We start from the raw sequence: 19,505 nt of genomic DNA, 5'->3' as shown, positions 1-19,505 counted from the left end.
CTATTCTCATTTGTGGAAGGTGTTCTAGTTTGCTGTTTGAATTTGTAGGATTGTATTGCGAAAATCAACATGGTATCAAAGCTCAATCTTTAATTCAACATGGTATTAGAGCGCAATCTTTACTTCAACACATAGTGTGTTGCGTCTAATTGATTGCAACACATCTACATACAAGGAGAGTCCAATAGCTAGATGGGATGTGAGCAAACACAGATTGATGATGATGCTACACAGATAGGGCTGGTTGGTATTGGTATTATTTTCTTTGTTGGAGAAGGGATAGAGTTTAACAAAACAACTTCAAGGTATAGACTATGGAAATGGGTTATGATGGAAGGTTACAATATAAATATGAATGGATGCCTATACTTCATGATGCATAACTAAAAATATAGGTTAAACCGAGACATTTGTTTATCTAGACAATGCTTACATGCTATGTGTGGGTTGCTCATATGGTTCTAGTATGATGTGAATGAGTGGATCTTTGTAATTTTCATGGTGTAAACTTTCAATCATTTAAAATAACCTTTTATGTATAATTCATAATGCATATTTACATTCTTGATAAACATGTTAAAATAGCAGCAAGTTACTTGCCCAAAAACTCGTGGCGATTTTTTCATAAATAAATTGCAAAGAATGCATGTTTTTTTGAGCAAAATCCATCCAAAATTCGCCCAAATTGATATAAAACTGACTTCATGCTAAACAAAGTTTTTTTAAGGATTTTCTTTCATTTTCATGATTTGAAAAGCAAATGCATAGAGTTGGGGCAAGATAGTGCACGACTTTAACAAAGGTTGCTTTTTACCTTTTTCCATGCCAATTTCTCCAAAATATTGGTTGCCATTTCTTTTGCAAGGAGCATAATCACTTCCATTGAAGTGGCTCGAATGATGTTTTTGATTAATTGAATAATAATGATGTCTTTCCCATGCAACTTCCATGGTTGCACCCTTTTCGGGTATCCAACCTTTTCTTGTGCAGCTTAAAAGTTTCCAAGGCTTTTCAATGAACCTGTTTTGTACAAATTCTTCAATCATTGCATTCTTTGAGACCATATTTCTTTTAGGCATTTTCGCAAACAATTTGTGTGTCTTCTATATGTTTCCTCACTTGTTCTAAAGCTTTCAGTTTGCACTGGTGGGTAGGATGCTAGCATAGGTTGCATAACCTAATTTACACGTGTCAATTGCATAGGCGTATAAGTTTCCAAGGCCCTTTCAACTAATCCATTTTGTGCATGTCTTTTAACTGTTGCAGCCTCTGAGAAATATATTCTTATTCGAAGTATTTTATCAAGCAGTATAAGACTAAGAACAACATATTACAAAAGCTGCAAGCTTGGAGTGGAAATTATGTGCTAACATGGGGTTAACTTCAGTGTGGTTTATTTCCTTTGACCATTCACTCTTCCATTTCATACTTCAATCTCTCCTTTAATTTATCAGTTGCATTGTAAGTGAATATATTTTGTCCCTTCAATAGCTTCAATGTTTGAACAGTTTCAGATGCCTGATGAGTTAGAACCTCGTCAAGGCCTGCCATCCCTCAATCCTCTATTTCTGGAAACTCCTTCCAATTTGCAGACAGCTAAGCTTTTGAAATTGTTTGGATTTTCAAAATGCATTTGACAACCCTATGCAGTTGTTATTTTCTGTCAAGCACAACTCATCAAATAAGGCATTCTTTCTCATTGTTGGTTTTTGTTTTACTTATACCTGCACACAAGTATGGTTGGAGATAACGCCTTTGAGCTCAATATTTCAAACAGAGAAAAAATAATTAGCATTAAATTTCTCTTTTGCTAGGTATCCTTTTTATATTTTTAAAAGAATATAGCTTCCAAAATAGAACTAGTGGGAAACCAAGGTTTCCTTGCTGGAAACATGGGAGGATGCTAGATGCAGTGCAAGGAGAGGTTATTTGTACCCGTTGCACTAAGACTATGACTGGTGCCATAAATCGGCTCAAAGATCACCTTGCATGAATCCTTTGCTGAGATGTTACACCATATACAAAAGCTAGTCTAGAGGTTGAGAAGGAGGTGAAAGCACTCCTTGCTGCATATGAGCAAAGGAAAGTAGAAAAAAAGACAACAGTAGAGGCAATGGTGGCCCCAATCACAAATATGGTTCTACATCATCACAGGGAGATATGGGGGACCTTTTCTTCCATTGGGCCATGAATATGAGAATTAAGAAGTGCGGCGGCCATATTTCTAGCTTTTTAGTTCCCTGTAACACTCTTGGTGCACAACCTTGATACTGCATGGAATAGAGAATTGTAACATGAGGCAAAGTTGACATGCGCAAGAATCTGGTACTACATTAATATTCTGTTCAATGTTGCTTTTAGTCTTTATAGGAAATAGTTGGTCAATGCATTGATCGTGATTGGTAAGTGGCTTAAGGCCCTACGTTGTCATGAGTTGAAATGACCATTATTGTAGAATGAGGTCCAAAACACATGACGACTAGAGAATAACAAAAGAAAAATTGGGAAAACAAAGGCTGCACCATTTATGTGGCAGGTGGTTGGATAGCAGAAATAAGACATTCACCAACTTTTTGGTGGCTTTAGGGGGACAACTAGTAATTTTATAGCAGTTGATACCTTAAACGAAACAAAAAATGCAGAGACCTTGCACATGTTGGATGAGGTGGTGATGGAAGTGGGAGTCAAAAGTGTCATTCAAATTGTAACCGACAATGCAACTACATATGTGGTAGCCAATAAACTTCTAGAGATGAGGTGCTCAACATTAGTTTGGAGTCCTTGTGCTGCCAAATGTTTTGACCTTCTCCTTGAGGACATGGGGAAACTTAGTTGGGTGAGGAATGTGGTTGAAGATGCAAGGAATATCACAGATTACATCTACAGCCACACATGAGTCCATTTATGAGAGAGCACATTAATGCTACTAATTTCCTCATCTTGCCAAGCATATTAACTATAATGCCCAACCTTAAGTGCATATTTGTGAGTGAAAGATGGTTGGAGAGTCTTTATTGTAGGAAGGTTGAAGCAGAGAAGGCCGTGAAGACCATTTTTGATGATAGATTTGCTAAAGTCATGGAAGAGATCATCAATGTAAGCTTTAAAACTTCAATTTCATATTTTTAAAATTTTTTTTTAATATTACAATTTGTTGATTTTGTTAAATTTTAATATTTAGGTTTCAAAACCGTTAGTTAGGGCTCCACAAATGGTGGATGGGGATCAAAACCCCTTGGAGTATCCATATGAGGTCATGGATAAGGCCAAAGAGGTGACTCAACATTTGTATGGTTCAAACAAGATCAAATATGAATTCATATGACACTCGATTGATTAGAGGTGGAACGAACAATTCCACCAACATACATGCTGTTGCCTACTATTTGAATCCAATGTTTTATTTCTCCCCTACTTTCAAAGTGAATGCATAATTTATTTTTGGCCTCAACACGTCTTGAGAGATTTGTTGATGATGATGACCTTCGAGATGTTATACTTGATGGGATATACAGTTATAAGAAGGCTGAGGGGGCATTGTTATCTTCAATTTTTTTCATTTGTAGGAGGGATACTCCGCAGCTAGGTAAAAAGACGTTTAATTTTTAATCTACTAATTATTTTAATTGTTAAATTTATTAATATTCTTACTGTTATAAATAGCAGTTGTTATCCTTTTAGATTTGTGGTGGGAAAATTATGGTGCCACGACACCTAACCTTTAAAAGCTTGCCGTCCACATTCTATCCGGGCCTTGTTATAACTAGAGTGTTTTTGAGGTCATTCACACAAAGAAATGCAATAGGTTGACTCAAAAGTGCTAGAATGACCTTGTCTATGTGCGGTGCAACTTTCGGTTGCATGAAAATAAGACCCACTAAAATAGTTGGATTGTGGGGAGACAAAGGTTGCTCACACACTATGATCACCTCTCTCAAGAACTCGGATTTTATGGGGACAAGTATTAGCAACTAGGCTTACAAGACACAAAAGGTCCTCTTACACTATGAGCTCCTGTATTCTAGAACATAAATGGTCCATCATACACTTTGCAATGCAAGAGGAATTTACATCTATCCATCTCATGAACCATCTTAGGCCATTCCAACCAGGGCTTTATTGCATGCCATACATGCTGAATTTTAATTCATATTGCAGTACTTTGTGGCCACCAATCCTCTTTATAATTATCCAGTTGTAATCAAATAACATTCAGATACGGGAGTGTACTACTTTTGAGAGGTCTTTTTGGGCAATTGTGATTGTAAAGCATATTTGATTTTAATTTTTAACCAATAACATTGCAAAAAAATAACATATTTGTTACTAATGCAAGTTTACATAAGAATTTGAACCAATTTCTAAGCAAAAAGAACTTTGACGAGGAAGGTTACATTGTTTTAGGCGTTAGAAACTTGGACCAATTTTGGGCTGAATTATAGCTGTTAGAGATGTGATAGAATTCTGCAGATTTGAGAAATAATAGAAACCTATACATGCCTCTCATATGATGATATGCCGATCAAATTCTGTAGCCCATTAATGGGGCTGCTCCACTTGAATATAAATGCACAGAGCAAATATTTGAAGAACAATGCTGTTATAAACCTGCATATGATTCTCATTCAACAATGGCTGCAAGCTGTGTGTTTGCAGTATGGAGGATATGTGGGAAAATGGGATGGAATCTGTGTTTGGTTGAAGAAATAATTGATAGGCTTTTGCATTCAGATTAAAGAGAGAGATCTGCTTGGTTTTTCTTCCATGACAGCCTTGAGTTTATATTTACAGTTAGGCCTTTTTTCCATTTGTAGTCATTTTGTTGTCTTTTGATGTTAATCTTCTTCCTAGGCTTTTTGTTATCTATCTTATTTCCATTATTCTATGTTGCTGGTTCATTGGCCTGGTGGTCCAGATCAGGGTCCAGTTAAAAACTGGTTCAGATGTAGAGCCAATTTATCAGGGGATTCTGACAAGAGATGTGCAGAAGATTGTGGGTCCATCCTGGACAAACTTGTGACGAAATTGGGTGAATTTTTTGGTACCCAGATTGAACCTGCTCAGACAAATGATTTGTTTAAGTTTTTTTTAATTTTTTTAATTGATGCCTTGTCGTCCTGTGCTTGCCTGGCAAATCATCATGGCCACAACTTCCTGTTTCAGTCTGTCATGATTGATCCTGTTTTTTGCCTTCGGCTACAATATAAGATGAAAGGGTTGACCTGACTTGCCATTTATTTGGGCTACATTTATTTTTCTTTCGGTCCTTGTTTCTGTGAAGTATTCGAGGGAAAGGATTAAAGCTGTGCAAATTTTGTTGTCAGGAATATTGCAGGGGACTGTGTACATGCGCTCTGAGCTCTACGCACCTTTCATGTTTGGAAATTTGTGCAGCATTAAGAAGTTATGCATTTTATTACTATAAAATTAATCCATAAAATACTGAAATGGTTGTATATATTTTAGTTTATTTATTATTATGTAATGGGCATTTGGAGCTTCAGCAGCTTCTGTGTAAAAGTATTATATCTATTTAAAATTTTAAACCACTAAAGCATGTGTTGTTTAATTATTTATTAAGAAATGAAGTTAAAAGTATATATATATATATATATATATTTAGGAAAAGTTTTTTTTTCATGTTTTGAAGTTCTAAATATAGACATTTCAAAAATATAATGGTAATTTATATTATTAACGAACCAAGCAAGTGAACCCTACCAGGATTGGTAACTTGAAAATTATTCGAAAACTTGTTAAGTGTGGCTTATATCATATAATACTCAAAAAGTAGTTTTGGTATGTGCGTCTCAATGATATGACTTCCTTTCTGTCACTTTGTTTTAGTTTTTATCCTTTCCTTGGGTTTATTCTAATGTACCATTGAATATTTCTTGTTTATCGATTTGTAGTTCCATTTTAATGTTGTGATTGTATTTGGGTTATCACTTAACCATATTGCTGCTTTATGGTCTAGGAATTCTAAAATTTGATATTACACAAACTTGCAAAGTATACAAGCTGTACTAGATACTTATCTGCTCTTCAATATGTTTATTGAATACATTGAGGTAAATAGTGGAGAGTTTTAGCACTAAGCATACCATTCCTAAATAGTATTTAGTTTACACCTAAAAATTAGAATTTTGATAGTATATACACTAACAAAATAAGTCATACCAGTTGATGCAAAGAATGAGAACTAAATCACCACGAAATGGTCTTAATGCTAATATTTACTTTTCAAGTCCTTGTAAAGGAACCAATCTGTTCTTCAGTATGTGTGAATATATATAAGTTGTACGAGATGTTGCAAAGAATAAGAACTAAATGGCTATCATGTCAGCATGTAACATAACTAATCTTTTCTTCAGTATGAATATTTTATGCAGTGATGTTAATAGTGTAGAGTTTTAGCACTAAGCATGCCATACCTATATAGTATTTAGTTTACAGCTAAAAATTAGGAGCGTTTTCACATATAAACATGAAGTTATACTAGTCGATAGAGAGTGAAAACTAAATGGCTATTATGTTAGCTTTCAACTCCTTGTAAAGGACATTATTAATTATAGCTTTTGCTGGGTTGTCGTCCTGAAAACATTAAAACAAATTAACAGAAGTGAATCATGAAATACAACAAAAATGAATTATGTAGACACCATAAAGTGAGTGGAATTATAATTTGTGTAGGAGATATTGCTTGGCCTTTTAATGGGGAATTATCTTTTCTCAACAAGACGAAATAACTTTCTTCTCAGTATATCTCTACTTGATGACTGATCATGCTTAGAAAGTAACTTTGTTTTGCAGAAGCAAAAGAGGGGAGCAGAAGGGTCAGATAAAGCTAAGGATTCAAAGACAAATGATCTAGAGCCAAGGGTTGTTCGATTTTTTCCACAGAAGAAGTCTATTTCTGATGCAGTCACTCATTCTTCACCAAGGCTTTCAAAAGAACTTTTGGCTGGGGTACTTATCTATATTCCAATTCTGGGAAGGTTTAGAAATAATGTTTTTTACTTACAAATTATGATGTACATTTCTCATTTATGCAGGTATTTGGAGGTTCGTCTTCATGATATAAAAGAATTATATTTGCATAAATGGTGTATGAATGGCATTGCATTAGTTGTGTGTTTATAATCACCATTACTTCCCTTGTGTCAAGGTATAATTTGACACCTAATAGAACATTCCCAGACTCCAAATGGCAGGAGTGGAATAACCTGCCATTAGGATCTAGGCATAAGCCAGCCTGGGAGCGTGATTTAAACAGGTTCTTTCAGTTTTGATGATCTAGAGAAGCTTTACATGATCATTTAATGAAATTGACATTTGGCAAGCCTTGCTATTTGGTGCATGGCATATTCTTCAATAAGTGAACAGATTTCGTGGAAGTACAACTTAAAGGTAATATCTAAGCTCAAATATTAGTGTTTTGAACTTTTTGAGTGTAAAATATGTTCAATTCATGTATAATAGAAGCCAGTCAGGTCTATATAAAACATCTGCTTTAACGATTTTTTCAGTTATTTGACAATTTTCATTATCTTTCTGTCTGCAATAAAAAATTGATGCACAATGAATATAGGTATTTATCAAAGCTCCATCATCGAAGGATGTTGGTCCCTTGTCACTAACATTGTTAGTACATTTTTGCTCATGAAGTAGACTACCTTTTTAATCAGCTTTTTCTTTTTTGATAAAGCTGAAGAAATCTATATTAATATAATAAACCTGTTTTTGGTTTTAGCATAGTCAAGTGCTGCATTACAAAAGCAGTGAACAATATGTTGGAATTAAAAAGCCCTGCTTGCTGTGAGAAAAAAGTAAAGCTTACGAATATAAAAAATGTGGGCGTACTCTAGTTCTTGAATCTTTTACTGCCAAAAGAACTTGAGAGATTACAAAGATTAAAAATATGGGTTTAGTATAGTACTTGAGTCTTTGATCTATGTGTTACCCCTCTATATCTGCCATCTGCAGATTATTATGGAGCATTTACATTGAAAGAAAGGGATGTTGCATGGAGATCAATAATTAACTGATTGGAAACTTTGGTGCAGTCTAGGTAGTGGGGTCAACTAGACAACTGCCTAAACCTAGTAACCTTATCATTTTCTGCCAAAAGTCAGCCAGATAAACAACAATAAAATGCTTGCATTTAATTATTAGTCTGCTTTGAAAGGCTTAACAATATGTTGAGAAAGAGCCTAAATATTAGGTTCAAAATAAATAAATTTGGCATAATATTGTCTTACAACCATGATGTACAAAATTAGGATTTTACTTGGCTTTTACACGTTCTCCATCATATTAAAAATAATCAATAGAGATGATTTGTGCCATTCTATTCCCACTTGTCCCAATTTGCATGTCTTGGTTATCCTCCTTATGGCAACAACACAGTTTTTTATTCCCTTTCCATTCAGATTTGATTTTCCTCTTGTTTTCAGTCCCATTTGTGTTAAAACGGCCTGCCTTGTTGGCCTCACCTGCACTCCAATTTATTTTTTCTCTTTCTTGGCCATTTATTTTTAGTTTTTTAAAGTCTTGGGGATGTTTGCCCCAGAATTTCCTGCCCCTATTTTTTATGCATGCTCCAAAAGCTTAAAGAAAGTTTTTGCTTCTTTCTTTTCTCTAAATGCTCTCAAGAATGATTGGATAAGAGATCACAATCATCAAATGTTACACATTTACCTTCAAAAATTGTTTGACTTTTTGTTGGGTCATTTAAAAGCATGATACACATTTTTCCAAATTCCCCCTCAAAATACGCTACTCATTTTGGTAGGCTAGAAGTATAAAATAAGTTGATATGCACAAAAGACTGACAATTTTCCTCATAAGTCACATCTGCTAGTTGTCATTTTCAATTTTGTTGTCAAAGGCATTCCCGTGTTCTTGAAGTTGCAATGTTGCTGGAGTGTTAAAGTGTTGCACCTACATATTAATGTACCCCTTGAAAAATTATGCAATTTATTAAAAACGGGCATTATAATTTAAGTTGATGAGAAAAGTATCATACAGAGCTCAAAGCCAGAAATGAAAAGAACTAAAGGGCATCACAATTTAAGTTTGTAAGAGAAAGTTATATCTACATGAATTTTTTCATTGAAGTGACATAGTTTGCTATTGAAGTTGAATATTGGCTACTAAAGATGTAACACGCTGTTGAAGATGCTACAAGTTGAAGTGAAATAAGTTGCTGAAGAGGGTGGTTGTCCAAGTTAGTGGAAACAATCTTTTTGATCTCTTTACTCATCCCTTAATGCCATTCTTTGAAAAAATTGCACAACACTAATTCAATCATTTTTTGTATGTGGCTGATGCAAGAGTGCTTGTGGACTTGAATGCTTTTGCATCAAACAAAATGGGTAAGAAGTTTGTGAGCATGTTACTCGTTGTTGTGACCACATCACACATTGCCCCATTGAGATGGGACCCCCTCCTTTTTTAGGTTTTGCCCCCTCTCTCTCTCTCTCTCTCTCTCTCTCTCTCTCTCTCTCTCTCTCTCTCTCTCTCTCTCTCTCTCTCTCTCTCTCTCTCTCTCTCTCTATGCTCTTTTCTAGTGAATGACTGGAGTAGATTGTCAAGTAAAGTTGGATGAAAGAGTCAAGTCAAGAGTTAGTCATGAGGTTGCCTACATTGCCCCAATTTGAGAACTGAGCCTTCATCAAGAATTGTCATTGCATTAAAATTCGCCCAAGTACCTTGACCCATACCTTGCTCAGGCATTAGAGCGAAATTTTGTTTTAGGTCCTGTCCTTCCAAAGGTCATGGAGTGAAATATTTATATAGGTGTTCTTAGGTCCTTAGGAAGGGCATAGAGCGAGTTTCATCTATCAAACCTTGTCCTTACCAAGGACGGTGAGCGAAATTTTCACATCTTGACTTTGTCCTTATCAAGGATGGTGAGCGAACTTCTTCACTTAGTTTGCATCAGCTTGGATCAAATGCTTCTTGTAGGGCCTGTCCTTCCAAGGGACATAGAGCGAATTCACCTCTTGAAGCTTGTCCTTGGAAGGGTTTTAGAGCAAAATTTCCCATATAGGTCCTGTCCTTACTAAGAACATTGATCGAAATTTTGCTTACACTCTTCTCCTTGTTGATGGTTGAGCGAACTAAAATGTGCCTTGATCCGAACCTTGTTTAAGAATCATGCCTTGTCCTTAGAGAGGTCATTGAGCGAACTTGACCTTGTCCTTCCAAGGGACTTAGAGCGAATTCATCTCTTGACTTTGTCCTTCCAAGGGACTTAGAGCCAAAAATGGTATATAGGTCCTGTCCTTACTATAAGGACATTGGGCAAAGTCGTTCTCCTTGCTTATGGTTGACTGAACTTAGAAAGTGTCTTGGAGTGAGTTTTGTTATGCTTTGTCCTTACCTTGGTTTTAGAGCGAATTAGGTCTTGTCCTCATCAAGGACATAGAGCGAAGTTTTATTATAGGTCCTATCCTCATCAAGGACACAGAGCGAAATGCATTATAGGTCTTGCCCTCTCAAAGGTCGACCAACAAGATTTTATTACAGGTCTTGTCCTTAGGTCGGTCAGGGAACAAAAATTTCATATGAGTCTTGTCCTTGGGAAGGATGATGAGCGAATTTCTTCATATTGGTCTTGTCCTCTCAAAGTATGATCAACGAGCTTCATATAGGTCTTGTCCTTGGGAAGGACAAAGAGCGAAATTGATCATTTAGGCTTGTTCTTAGCAAGGACATAGAGCGAAGTCACCATCTTGGGCGAATTACATGTACCTTACTTGAGATCTAAGGAGAAATTCCACAAGTTAAACATTTTAGTGCCAAAACTAATTGAAATTTCGAGTTGATGGAAAGGAGAATGTGCTTAACCAAGTCAGCCAGCATTAGAAAGGATAATTATGTTTTTTATTTGCACTATATCAAGTTGGCCTTGTATCCAAGAGACATATCTCTACCCTAGGTCGCATATATAAAGAGAGCTCATAAGATCATTTCAACATCAAACCAAAACATTATCCTTCCCATCAGCGAATTTTGTAAGTAGGTGATCGAATTTATCCAGCAGTCAGCAAAATTCAGTTTCAAAGACAACGAAGTACATTCAAAGAAGGCGAATTCAATCATTAGCAAAGGCGAATTTACTAAAGGAGCAACAACAACAAGGTTGAAGTCTAGCAGATTGGAAGGCGAAATTCATCATTCAAGCAGCAAGAGGTTAAAAGGACAACAAATTCTTGAGCATTAGCAGTCACCATTAATAAGATTTCTTTAGGATAAAGTCCTAAAATCGGGAGGTAAGTTCATCATTTAGACAGATATAAGGTCAAGAGCAAGGTCTGATTTAGATTGGTAATGATTTTGTTAAAATCAATTAGACCCTCTTAATGCATATAGTAATTCATTTCATATTTTAGATGTAAGGTTCATTTCATAAGTTTTAATACCTTAATAATTTACCACGAGTCTAACTTAATCATCTTTCATAGGGAAATCATGGCAGCACCTAAGGCCAGTGGATCATCCTCAAGGCAGGCTCTCATCAAAGAAGACCAGAAGACCGATGAATTAGAGACCAAGATCATGTCCCGGTGGAGCAATATTGGAGATACGAACCTTGGCACCTTCAATGTGAAGAAGTTTCGTGAGGCACCATACATTGGCAAACCATCACCTATAGCCAAGAGGATAATAGAGAGCGACATCATCAAGGCAACCGACTTCCCTCCTGCAGTTAGATGTCATGAAATGATGATGAAGTGCGCCAAACATTATGATTCACACTCAAGGACGATTGTAGCTGAGGATGGAACTATTCTTGCCTACCTATCAGAAAGCGCCATAACTGAAGCATTCCATCTACTAGAACAGAGAGATATGATCTATAGAAGCCTTGAAGGAGGGAAATCAATTTATGAGAATGATCCTAATGCATGCCTATCAATCATCAATAGGGATTGGTTGCAAAATAGTATACCCTGTCTTAACAAGATTCCTTATGGGCCACACCGAATTGACTTTCAAGAAGAGTTTACAGATTTAATCACCTTGCTTGGCCGAGTTGTAGGTGCTCCTCAAGCCTTTTGTTTTGACAAGTGGATGTTCTTTTTCATTCAAATAATTATTCAAGGGAAAGGGATGATTAATTGGGCAAGAATCATTAGTAATTGCCTAGATGTACAATTGAGAAGGTCGATTCCTACCAAGTCATACCACATGAGCTCATATATCATATATTCTTGAGCAAGGAGCTATGAATACGCGGGGCTAACACATAGAGGCCAAGTTGGAAGAGGGCCTAGAGAGTTAAGGGTTTGTGATTCTTATGAAATATTGCACCACCCACCTAAACAACACTATAGATTGGTCAATGATACTTTTGCAATGCACATCACAAGGACTCTACAAGGTGGGATTCATCAAAGATTGTCTCCAAAAGCACAAGAACTGGTCAAGCAATATGGGGCATGGTTTATCCAATTTCCCAAGTTCACATATATAAGGATCCAAGGATGTCCTTCTCCTCCTTATATGTTGCCACGTTACCCCACAGACAGAATGGTACTTCTTGAGGTAGCAAGACAATTGCTAGCATGTACCAGATCCTTGAGGTACAAACATGGAGCTGTCACCACTAATTCCATTTCACTTGGGAATTCAATCAAAGTTTGCCCTTCCCTTCAAATAGCTGAAAGTGCTGAGCCAAAGTTATCTCTCTATCTCTCTACACCATTTGCTTCTAGAGATAAGTTTGATCCCTATGGCAATGTGGAAGAAATGACTGGAAGGAAGTATAGGCAAGTGTTTCAAGTAGAAGATTTTGGGATGAATGCACAAGATGGCTTCGAGATAAAGAAGAAGATGCACGCACGGTTGTCTCTTGATCTCATCAGGAAGTGCAAGATCTATAGAGTGGCCGATCAAGCACATGACAATGGCCGATATGTCCAATCTACCTATGAGAACGAAGATAAAGAAATAAAGATTGATTGGAATGAAAAGGAAGTCACAAATTTGAGAGAATTGATGAATCAAGTTTTAACTTGCACAAGAAGATTGGTAGATATCCAACATCAGAAATTGAAGGAGTAAGATGTGACAATGACATTCAATTTACAAACAAGAACAAAAGAAGAAGAAAGGGTGAGTGTTAGTGAGAACACCTCTCATTCCAAAGGATCAAAGAGAAAGAATGAACAAGGAAAGGAGACTTCCAAGAAGAAACAAAAGACGAATTCCGATCAGCCTCCTAGTGCCTCTTCTAGACATAAGGAAAATCAAGGCAAAGATCAAGGAATGGATCAAGGCATGGTCCACGAAGTAGATGAATCGATGGAGTCAACAATACAAAATGACAAGAATGATAGGCAAGATCAAGGAAAGATGCCTCAAGGATCATCAAATCCAACCCCTCATATCCAGATTGGTGATGATGAAGAGCAAGGAGATAATAATGAAGCAACTTCCCCTCCCAGGAATGAACTTTTGCTCGAAGAAGTACAAGTAAGAGAAGGAAAATCCTCTATTCCCGAATGGCTCAAAGAGAGGCTTACCAAAGAAGTGATAGAAGAAGAAGAAGAACAAGCGTTTTGATTTAGAAAGTCTTCTAAATGGACCTCAAGAAGTCATTGAGAGACAGAAAGCTCCAAAGATGTCTAAGATAGTAAGGGACGACACAGGCTCTAGAAAGATACAAATTGTCATCCCAGCAGTAGACAAATATGCAGATGAGATTATGGTAGAAGCATATGATTTGGAGACATTCGACTTAGGTCCACTCACCTCTGAGCAAGCCATGGAGGAAGCAATCGACTCAGTAAAGGCAATCAATGAGAAGTTAAAGGCCGAAATAGAGAAGAACAAAAGATTAGAAAAGGAGGTAAATGCATTGAGGAACTATGTTCAACAATTTCAGCAGCCATTGACACATCGAAGTCCGACAACCACACCACCTCCCTTGCTTCCTGTCGAGTCAGTTGATCACATGGAGAAAATGAAGAACTTAGCACAACTTCTAGAGGCTTGAATCAACAAATCTTTCACAATGGCTAATGAATTTGCAAGAAATATGATGAAGATACTCGGTAGAGCTATTCGAGTTCTTGAGATAGTTCATAACCTCATGGTGACAGTTGATGCCTTCACTCATACTAAGGACTCCACCATTCCAGTATTGCAAGCAATAAGGAAAGCACCTAGACAGATACTAACACAAGAAGGGGTAATTAGAAAGGAATCAACTCCTAATCTGTTACAGTGGTCGACCTTGCTTCAAATGAAGAAAATTCTTTTTGAAGATGTGAGTAACAGATGTAATCAAGTCGAAGACACCGTTCATCCTATTCATGACAAGATAATTGAGGTGATATGCATCATTCTTGACAAGAGCGCGAAAATTGAAACAGATGTGGACATTCATGAACTAGAGGGCAGGATAAAAGTTATCTTTCAGGGATAAGTTGGACCGATCACAAAAAAATAGTTAGATCTTATCCATACCACTATGTTCCTTATTGATAAGCCAAAAGAACTTGAGCATGGATGGGAGGTGACACTTCTTGCAGCCTTTGATGAAGTAATCCACCTAGAAGAACGTATGAAGAATCTACCTGAGATTCCAATCGCTGAGGTTGAAAGCATGACGCCCAGATTCATCGAATATGCCAGAAAGGAGAAGGAAAAAGGAAACAAAATTCTAGAAGAAAGTTTGTTTTTGATTAAAAAAGCAGCGTTAACTAGGGCGTTGACCCTTTACATAGCCAAATAGTATCAATTTTAAACAGACCAAGCAGGGGTGCAAACCCCAAAAGAACAAAGTCGGACATGCCAAATAAATCTGTCAAACCGGCAACAACCCAACCCAACTCAAGAGTGGGAAGAAATACCCAAAACTTGCCGATGGGGGGGTTGGGAAATGTGGGTAGAATTTCCCTTTCGCCTACGACAAACAACCTTCTAGGCAACACTATCATGAGGGACAAAGTTGCTACCAGACTGCTGTTGCAAAACAACAACAGGTTTCTACAACAACATGAGCCGAATCGCTAGGATAAGAGTGGAGGTGTGGAGCAGGAGCAACAAAAGTAGGAGCCAAGGGGGTAGAAGAGTCCACAACAACAATATCATCAACAAAAGCTTCATCAACAGTAAGGGGCACCTCATCTTAAGAGGAATCAACCGACACAGAGTCTAAAGCATTAATTGTCAAGTGATCTTCCGTAGCATCCTTCCACCAAGTAGCAACACCTTTGCGACGAGAGAGAAAACAATCTGAAGCAAGGTGACCCGTTGAGAAGCACCTTCGACAGCGAAAGAGGAGGCCTTCATAATCCAGCGGTTGAGTCCAAGGCTTATCCCCAACCATTAGAACCACATCCCTGGGGAGGGTCAAAGATATGTCGACATCAATTAATAGGCGAGCAAAGGTAGAATGATCCATGGAGAACATGGCATCATCAACCTTCAAGAAGCTGCCAATGGAGTTACCGATGGCCTCAAAACAAGAGGGCTCCCAGAAATGGAGGGAGATTGGGGAGGCAAACCCAAACCGGACGAACAGAGAGATTCAGTAAGGGGGTTGAAGGAAGGAGTCCAGGGCTTAATAGAGAGAGAGTGATTGCCCCAAGTCCACAACTTTCCCAAGTTCTCCTAATTTTTATGTGAGCTCTTGCCAACTTTGCAACTTTGTGCTCAATATCTTGGACATCTTTCATTTTTATCTCTAAATGTTCCAAGGGGCCTCCTTTCACTATTTCTCGAGACTACTTTGAGCTTCTTACAAAGCAATAATTCTTCCACACAACTCTTCTCTTTGCTGTATATCTTTTGTTGTTCTCAAACACATATACTTTCCCATCACTCATAATACTTCCCTCTGCATATAGATGTTGGGCAACATACATGCCATCTTCTTTGACATTTATTGCATAAAAATCAACACAAACAATATTAAGGAAATAAAAAGGTCCCATAGGCATCTCCTCTATGGTGCCTCCTTCCCTTAGTTGACAGAGTTGCAACCCTTTATGTACATAATATGCTAACACTACATCATAACTTGCTTTTGTTTTCATGGTATTATCAAACAATTCGTTTACCACTACTACAATGGTATTCCCAACCTTTTTAGTTGCCTTCATCTTCTTACTATAACTTGTGTGTGCATTCAAGAATGCACTATCTGCTTCAGCTTGGAAACCATATGTTCTATTCTTCACCTTCTCTTTTTCTCTTTCTAGCTTTTTATTTTTTTATTTTTTTTTTCATATTTTATGTTTTTATTATTTTATAAATTTATTTTATTCTTTGTTATATTCTTTTTTTTTCGTTTTAGCAAAATTTCTCATAATCCAGTCTATCCACTTTGAATTGAGTATACAAAGAAATTCTCTCTCTCTCTCTCTCTCTCTCTCTCTCTCTCTCTCTCTCTCTCTCTCTCTCTCTCTCTCTCTCTCTCTCTCTCTCTCTCTCTAAGTTTAAGACAAGGTGATCTACATCCAATTGATACGGTGACGTGTCTAGGAAAATTAGATGTGTGCTTATTAAAGTTGAATATTGGCTACTAAAGATGTAATACTCCCTCTTTCTCAAGTTGTGGTTTCCCTTTGAATTTTTTTGAAAGTGGATTCTACCATGTCTAGCATTGACCACTCTACCTTTGCATGTATTTTGGTGGACATTGACATCTCCAAACCTCTTCGTAGACAGGTCATCTTGATAGTGGAGAATAGGAAGTGGATTTAACCATTGGATATAAGAGCCTACCATTCCGTTGTAGGTGCTACTTTGCTACTGGACATCTTGCTTTTGAGTGTCCACATCCTCGTCATAGGATTGCAACCATTGCTACTTGGTAGTAATGCCCTCCCTAATCATTTGAGTGTGGACGCCCTTCTTGTTTCTTTCCCCCTAGTAAATGAGGCTGTTTCCTCCTTGTTGGTGGATCATCCTCTTGTGGTGGCTTCCCCTAGGGGTGAAGTGACTGTATCATTGACCCTTTGAAAGGACTTCTTTGGAACTAGTGTATGCTTCCTTGATGTTGTCTAGCCTATATTCCCATGCGGTGGGCATGGGGGGACTTGTCACTAAATAGTTGGTGGATTATGTATTGCATTTGACTTCCTTGGATAGACCTTTTTCCTCAAGACTTGTAGTGACCTAGGAGGAGGTGGTGGAGGATGTCCTCCTCTCTCCATGATCAATTAAATATGAAAGTGATATATCTTGGATGATTGTTCAAAGAAGAGAAATCTTGCCAAATCTGTTTCAGAATAACATCTACAAATTAAAGATGTGAGGATAGCAAGAAGATTGCAAGCATTATATGGGTTGGTGGATTATGTATTGCATTTGGCTTCCTTGGATAGACCTTTTTCCTCAACACTTGTGGTGACCTAGGAGGAGGTGGTGGAGGATGTCCTCCTCTCTCCATGATCGATTAAATATGAAAGTGATATGTCTTGGATGATTGTTCAAAGAAGAGAAATCTTCCCAAATCTGTTTGAGACTAACATCTCCAAATTAAAGATGCGAGGATAGCAAGAAGATTGCAACCATTATATGGATTTTGGTTGTCTATAGTTGTTGTATTGTGTTCATTGGTCTATTTTATGGTGGAGGTCAGCTAAGTTTCTGCTGACTTTTTGATATATTTGTCGTTTATATCTCATTGAAGTGGCATTATAATAAAAAACATTGACTCAAAATCCACAACACTTGGAGCCTCACCCTTCATTTAAATTATTTTATTATAAATTGATTTTACATAGTTATGTATTTCTTCATTGGACGAGGGATGCATTGAAGGATTCATTTGAGAGCTTAGTCCACTAGCAGATGAGAAAATAAATGATCTAAATGTACCCTAATCAATCAAGTCTAGGTGTTGAGGGGAGATTGAAAAAAAATGGCCATAAAATTTAAGATCCCATAAAATGGTCATGATTGTAGCTTCTTTAGGAGGCATCCACGTAGTGTTTAAATAGATTTCCACTTGAATGAATCATAGGTTGCTTAATAACTTTCGATTTAATTCTCTAACATGTGGCTTAAGATCACATAACTTTTTGTTTTATAATTATCTGTGAAGTGCTTTCTACTTAATAATATACACATATCGTTTCAATCAGTGGTGATCCATAAGTGAGTAAAGTGATAAAATAGTACTCAAAACTTAAATGGGAAACTATTTCAAAAGTTTCTTTTGAGTTCACTTGGATTCTACGGCTAAGTTTAATCATATTATCAACATTTTCATAACTGCTTGTATGAGTTGGAATTAACCTCCATTTTAAGACATGGTCAATGATTTTTTGAATGTATTGTCATCAACATCTCAGTTATGTAAAGTTTTCCTGATTGTTACAGTAATCTGCATTTCATGTAATTAATTGAAGAATTTTCTTGTAAAAGTTGAATAATAACATATATAGAAGATCTCTGCTTTTGTAAATTAAGGAACTCTAGACTGATAACTACTCCATCTTTCCCTTAGGAAATACACAACCCATGACATAAAAGCAGTGTGGACAATGTGTGATGATAATAAAATTATATTTTAAATATCTATGTACAAAATTTGAAATATATTATTCTTTTGGATTTATCATATTGGTATGATAATTATTTTAAGAAACATATGTCTCATATCAATGTACTTAAGATATTTAATTTAATGTCGTTTCCGGAATGGAATTGTAACTTTGAGTATGTGTCATTTGAAGAGGGGGGTTGTACTTAAAAGACACATTCTAAGGCTTGACTTTGTACATGGCTATGGGCCCCTTTCTTACTCCATTCCTTGTGCTACTTTCTGTTACACTTGCTCCTTCACTATCCGCAATCATAATCATTGCAATAGTTAAAACTCTAATTTAAAAACAAATGCTTTCCATATAATTCAAAATAAAAAATTGATCTTTAATAATTATTTAAACTATACATTTAAATTTAAATAGTTTTAAAATCTATATCTAATAAAAATAAAATATTTGATATTAAGTATAATTTAAATAGTGTTGGTATTGACATGGTTTGATGGTTAATTTGTAACGTTGTATTTGCCATCAAGGTTCAAATTCCATTGGGATGTTATTGTTGAATGTTTGTATGAGTGTTATTGTTGAATGTTTGTATTGGGGATGAGGTACCCAGGTCATAGTTCTAGATAAAAAGCTTTTTCCCCTTTAGATTTTTTTGAAAAATAAAATAAAAATATAGTACTAATCATTTTTATTAATATAAATATAACCACAAATGTTAGCCCCCATCTTTTTACATATATCAATGGATCAAGCCTTATGGTTTATGCATCTTTCATACATTCAAAAAAATAATAATTAAATAGTACTAACCATCTTTTTTTTTATAAGTAAAAGTTTTTGTAATTTATTGATTCTCAAAAGTAACTAAAAAATATTGGAATTGTAGCCTTAATCCATTGTTGCACAAATCTTGAACTATACCCATGTATTCCCCAATCCCTAGTTTGATAGTGAGCTAAATAGGGCTAAATAATTGTTCAT

The 19,505-nt window shown here is 36.4% G+C and overlaps 1 protein-coding gene across 1 annotated transcript in view; it reads left to right on the top strand.

Moving 5' to 3' along the window:
• Positions 1 to 7,549, top strand: part of LOC131041639 (pre-rRNA-processing protein ESF2) — a 33,340-nt gene extending 25,791 nt beyond the window's left edge. The window contains exons 6-7 of the mRNA XM_057974792.2: positions 6,814 to 6,969; positions 7,056 to 7,549. Of these exons, the coding sequence (XP_057830775.1) occupies positions 6,814 to 6,969; positions 7,056 to 7,079 (180 nt within the window). The 3' untranslated portion in view covers positions 7,080 to 7,549. The remainder of the gene's footprint in view (positions 1 to 6,813; positions 6,970 to 7,055) is intronic.
• Positions 7,550 to 19,505: the final 11,956 nt, after the last annotated feature.

The sequence above is a fragment of the Cryptomeria japonica genome, chromosome 8 (assembly GCF_030272615.1).
Source record: "Cryptomeria japonica chromosome 8, Sugi_1.0, whole genome shotgun sequence".
NCBI lineage: Eukaryota > Viridiplantae > Streptophyta > Pinopsida > Cupressales > Cupressaceae > Cryptomeria > Cryptomeria japonica.
The sequence above is the reverse complement of the archived record's forward strand: the minus strand, read 5'-3'. Positions and strand labels throughout refer to the sequence as shown.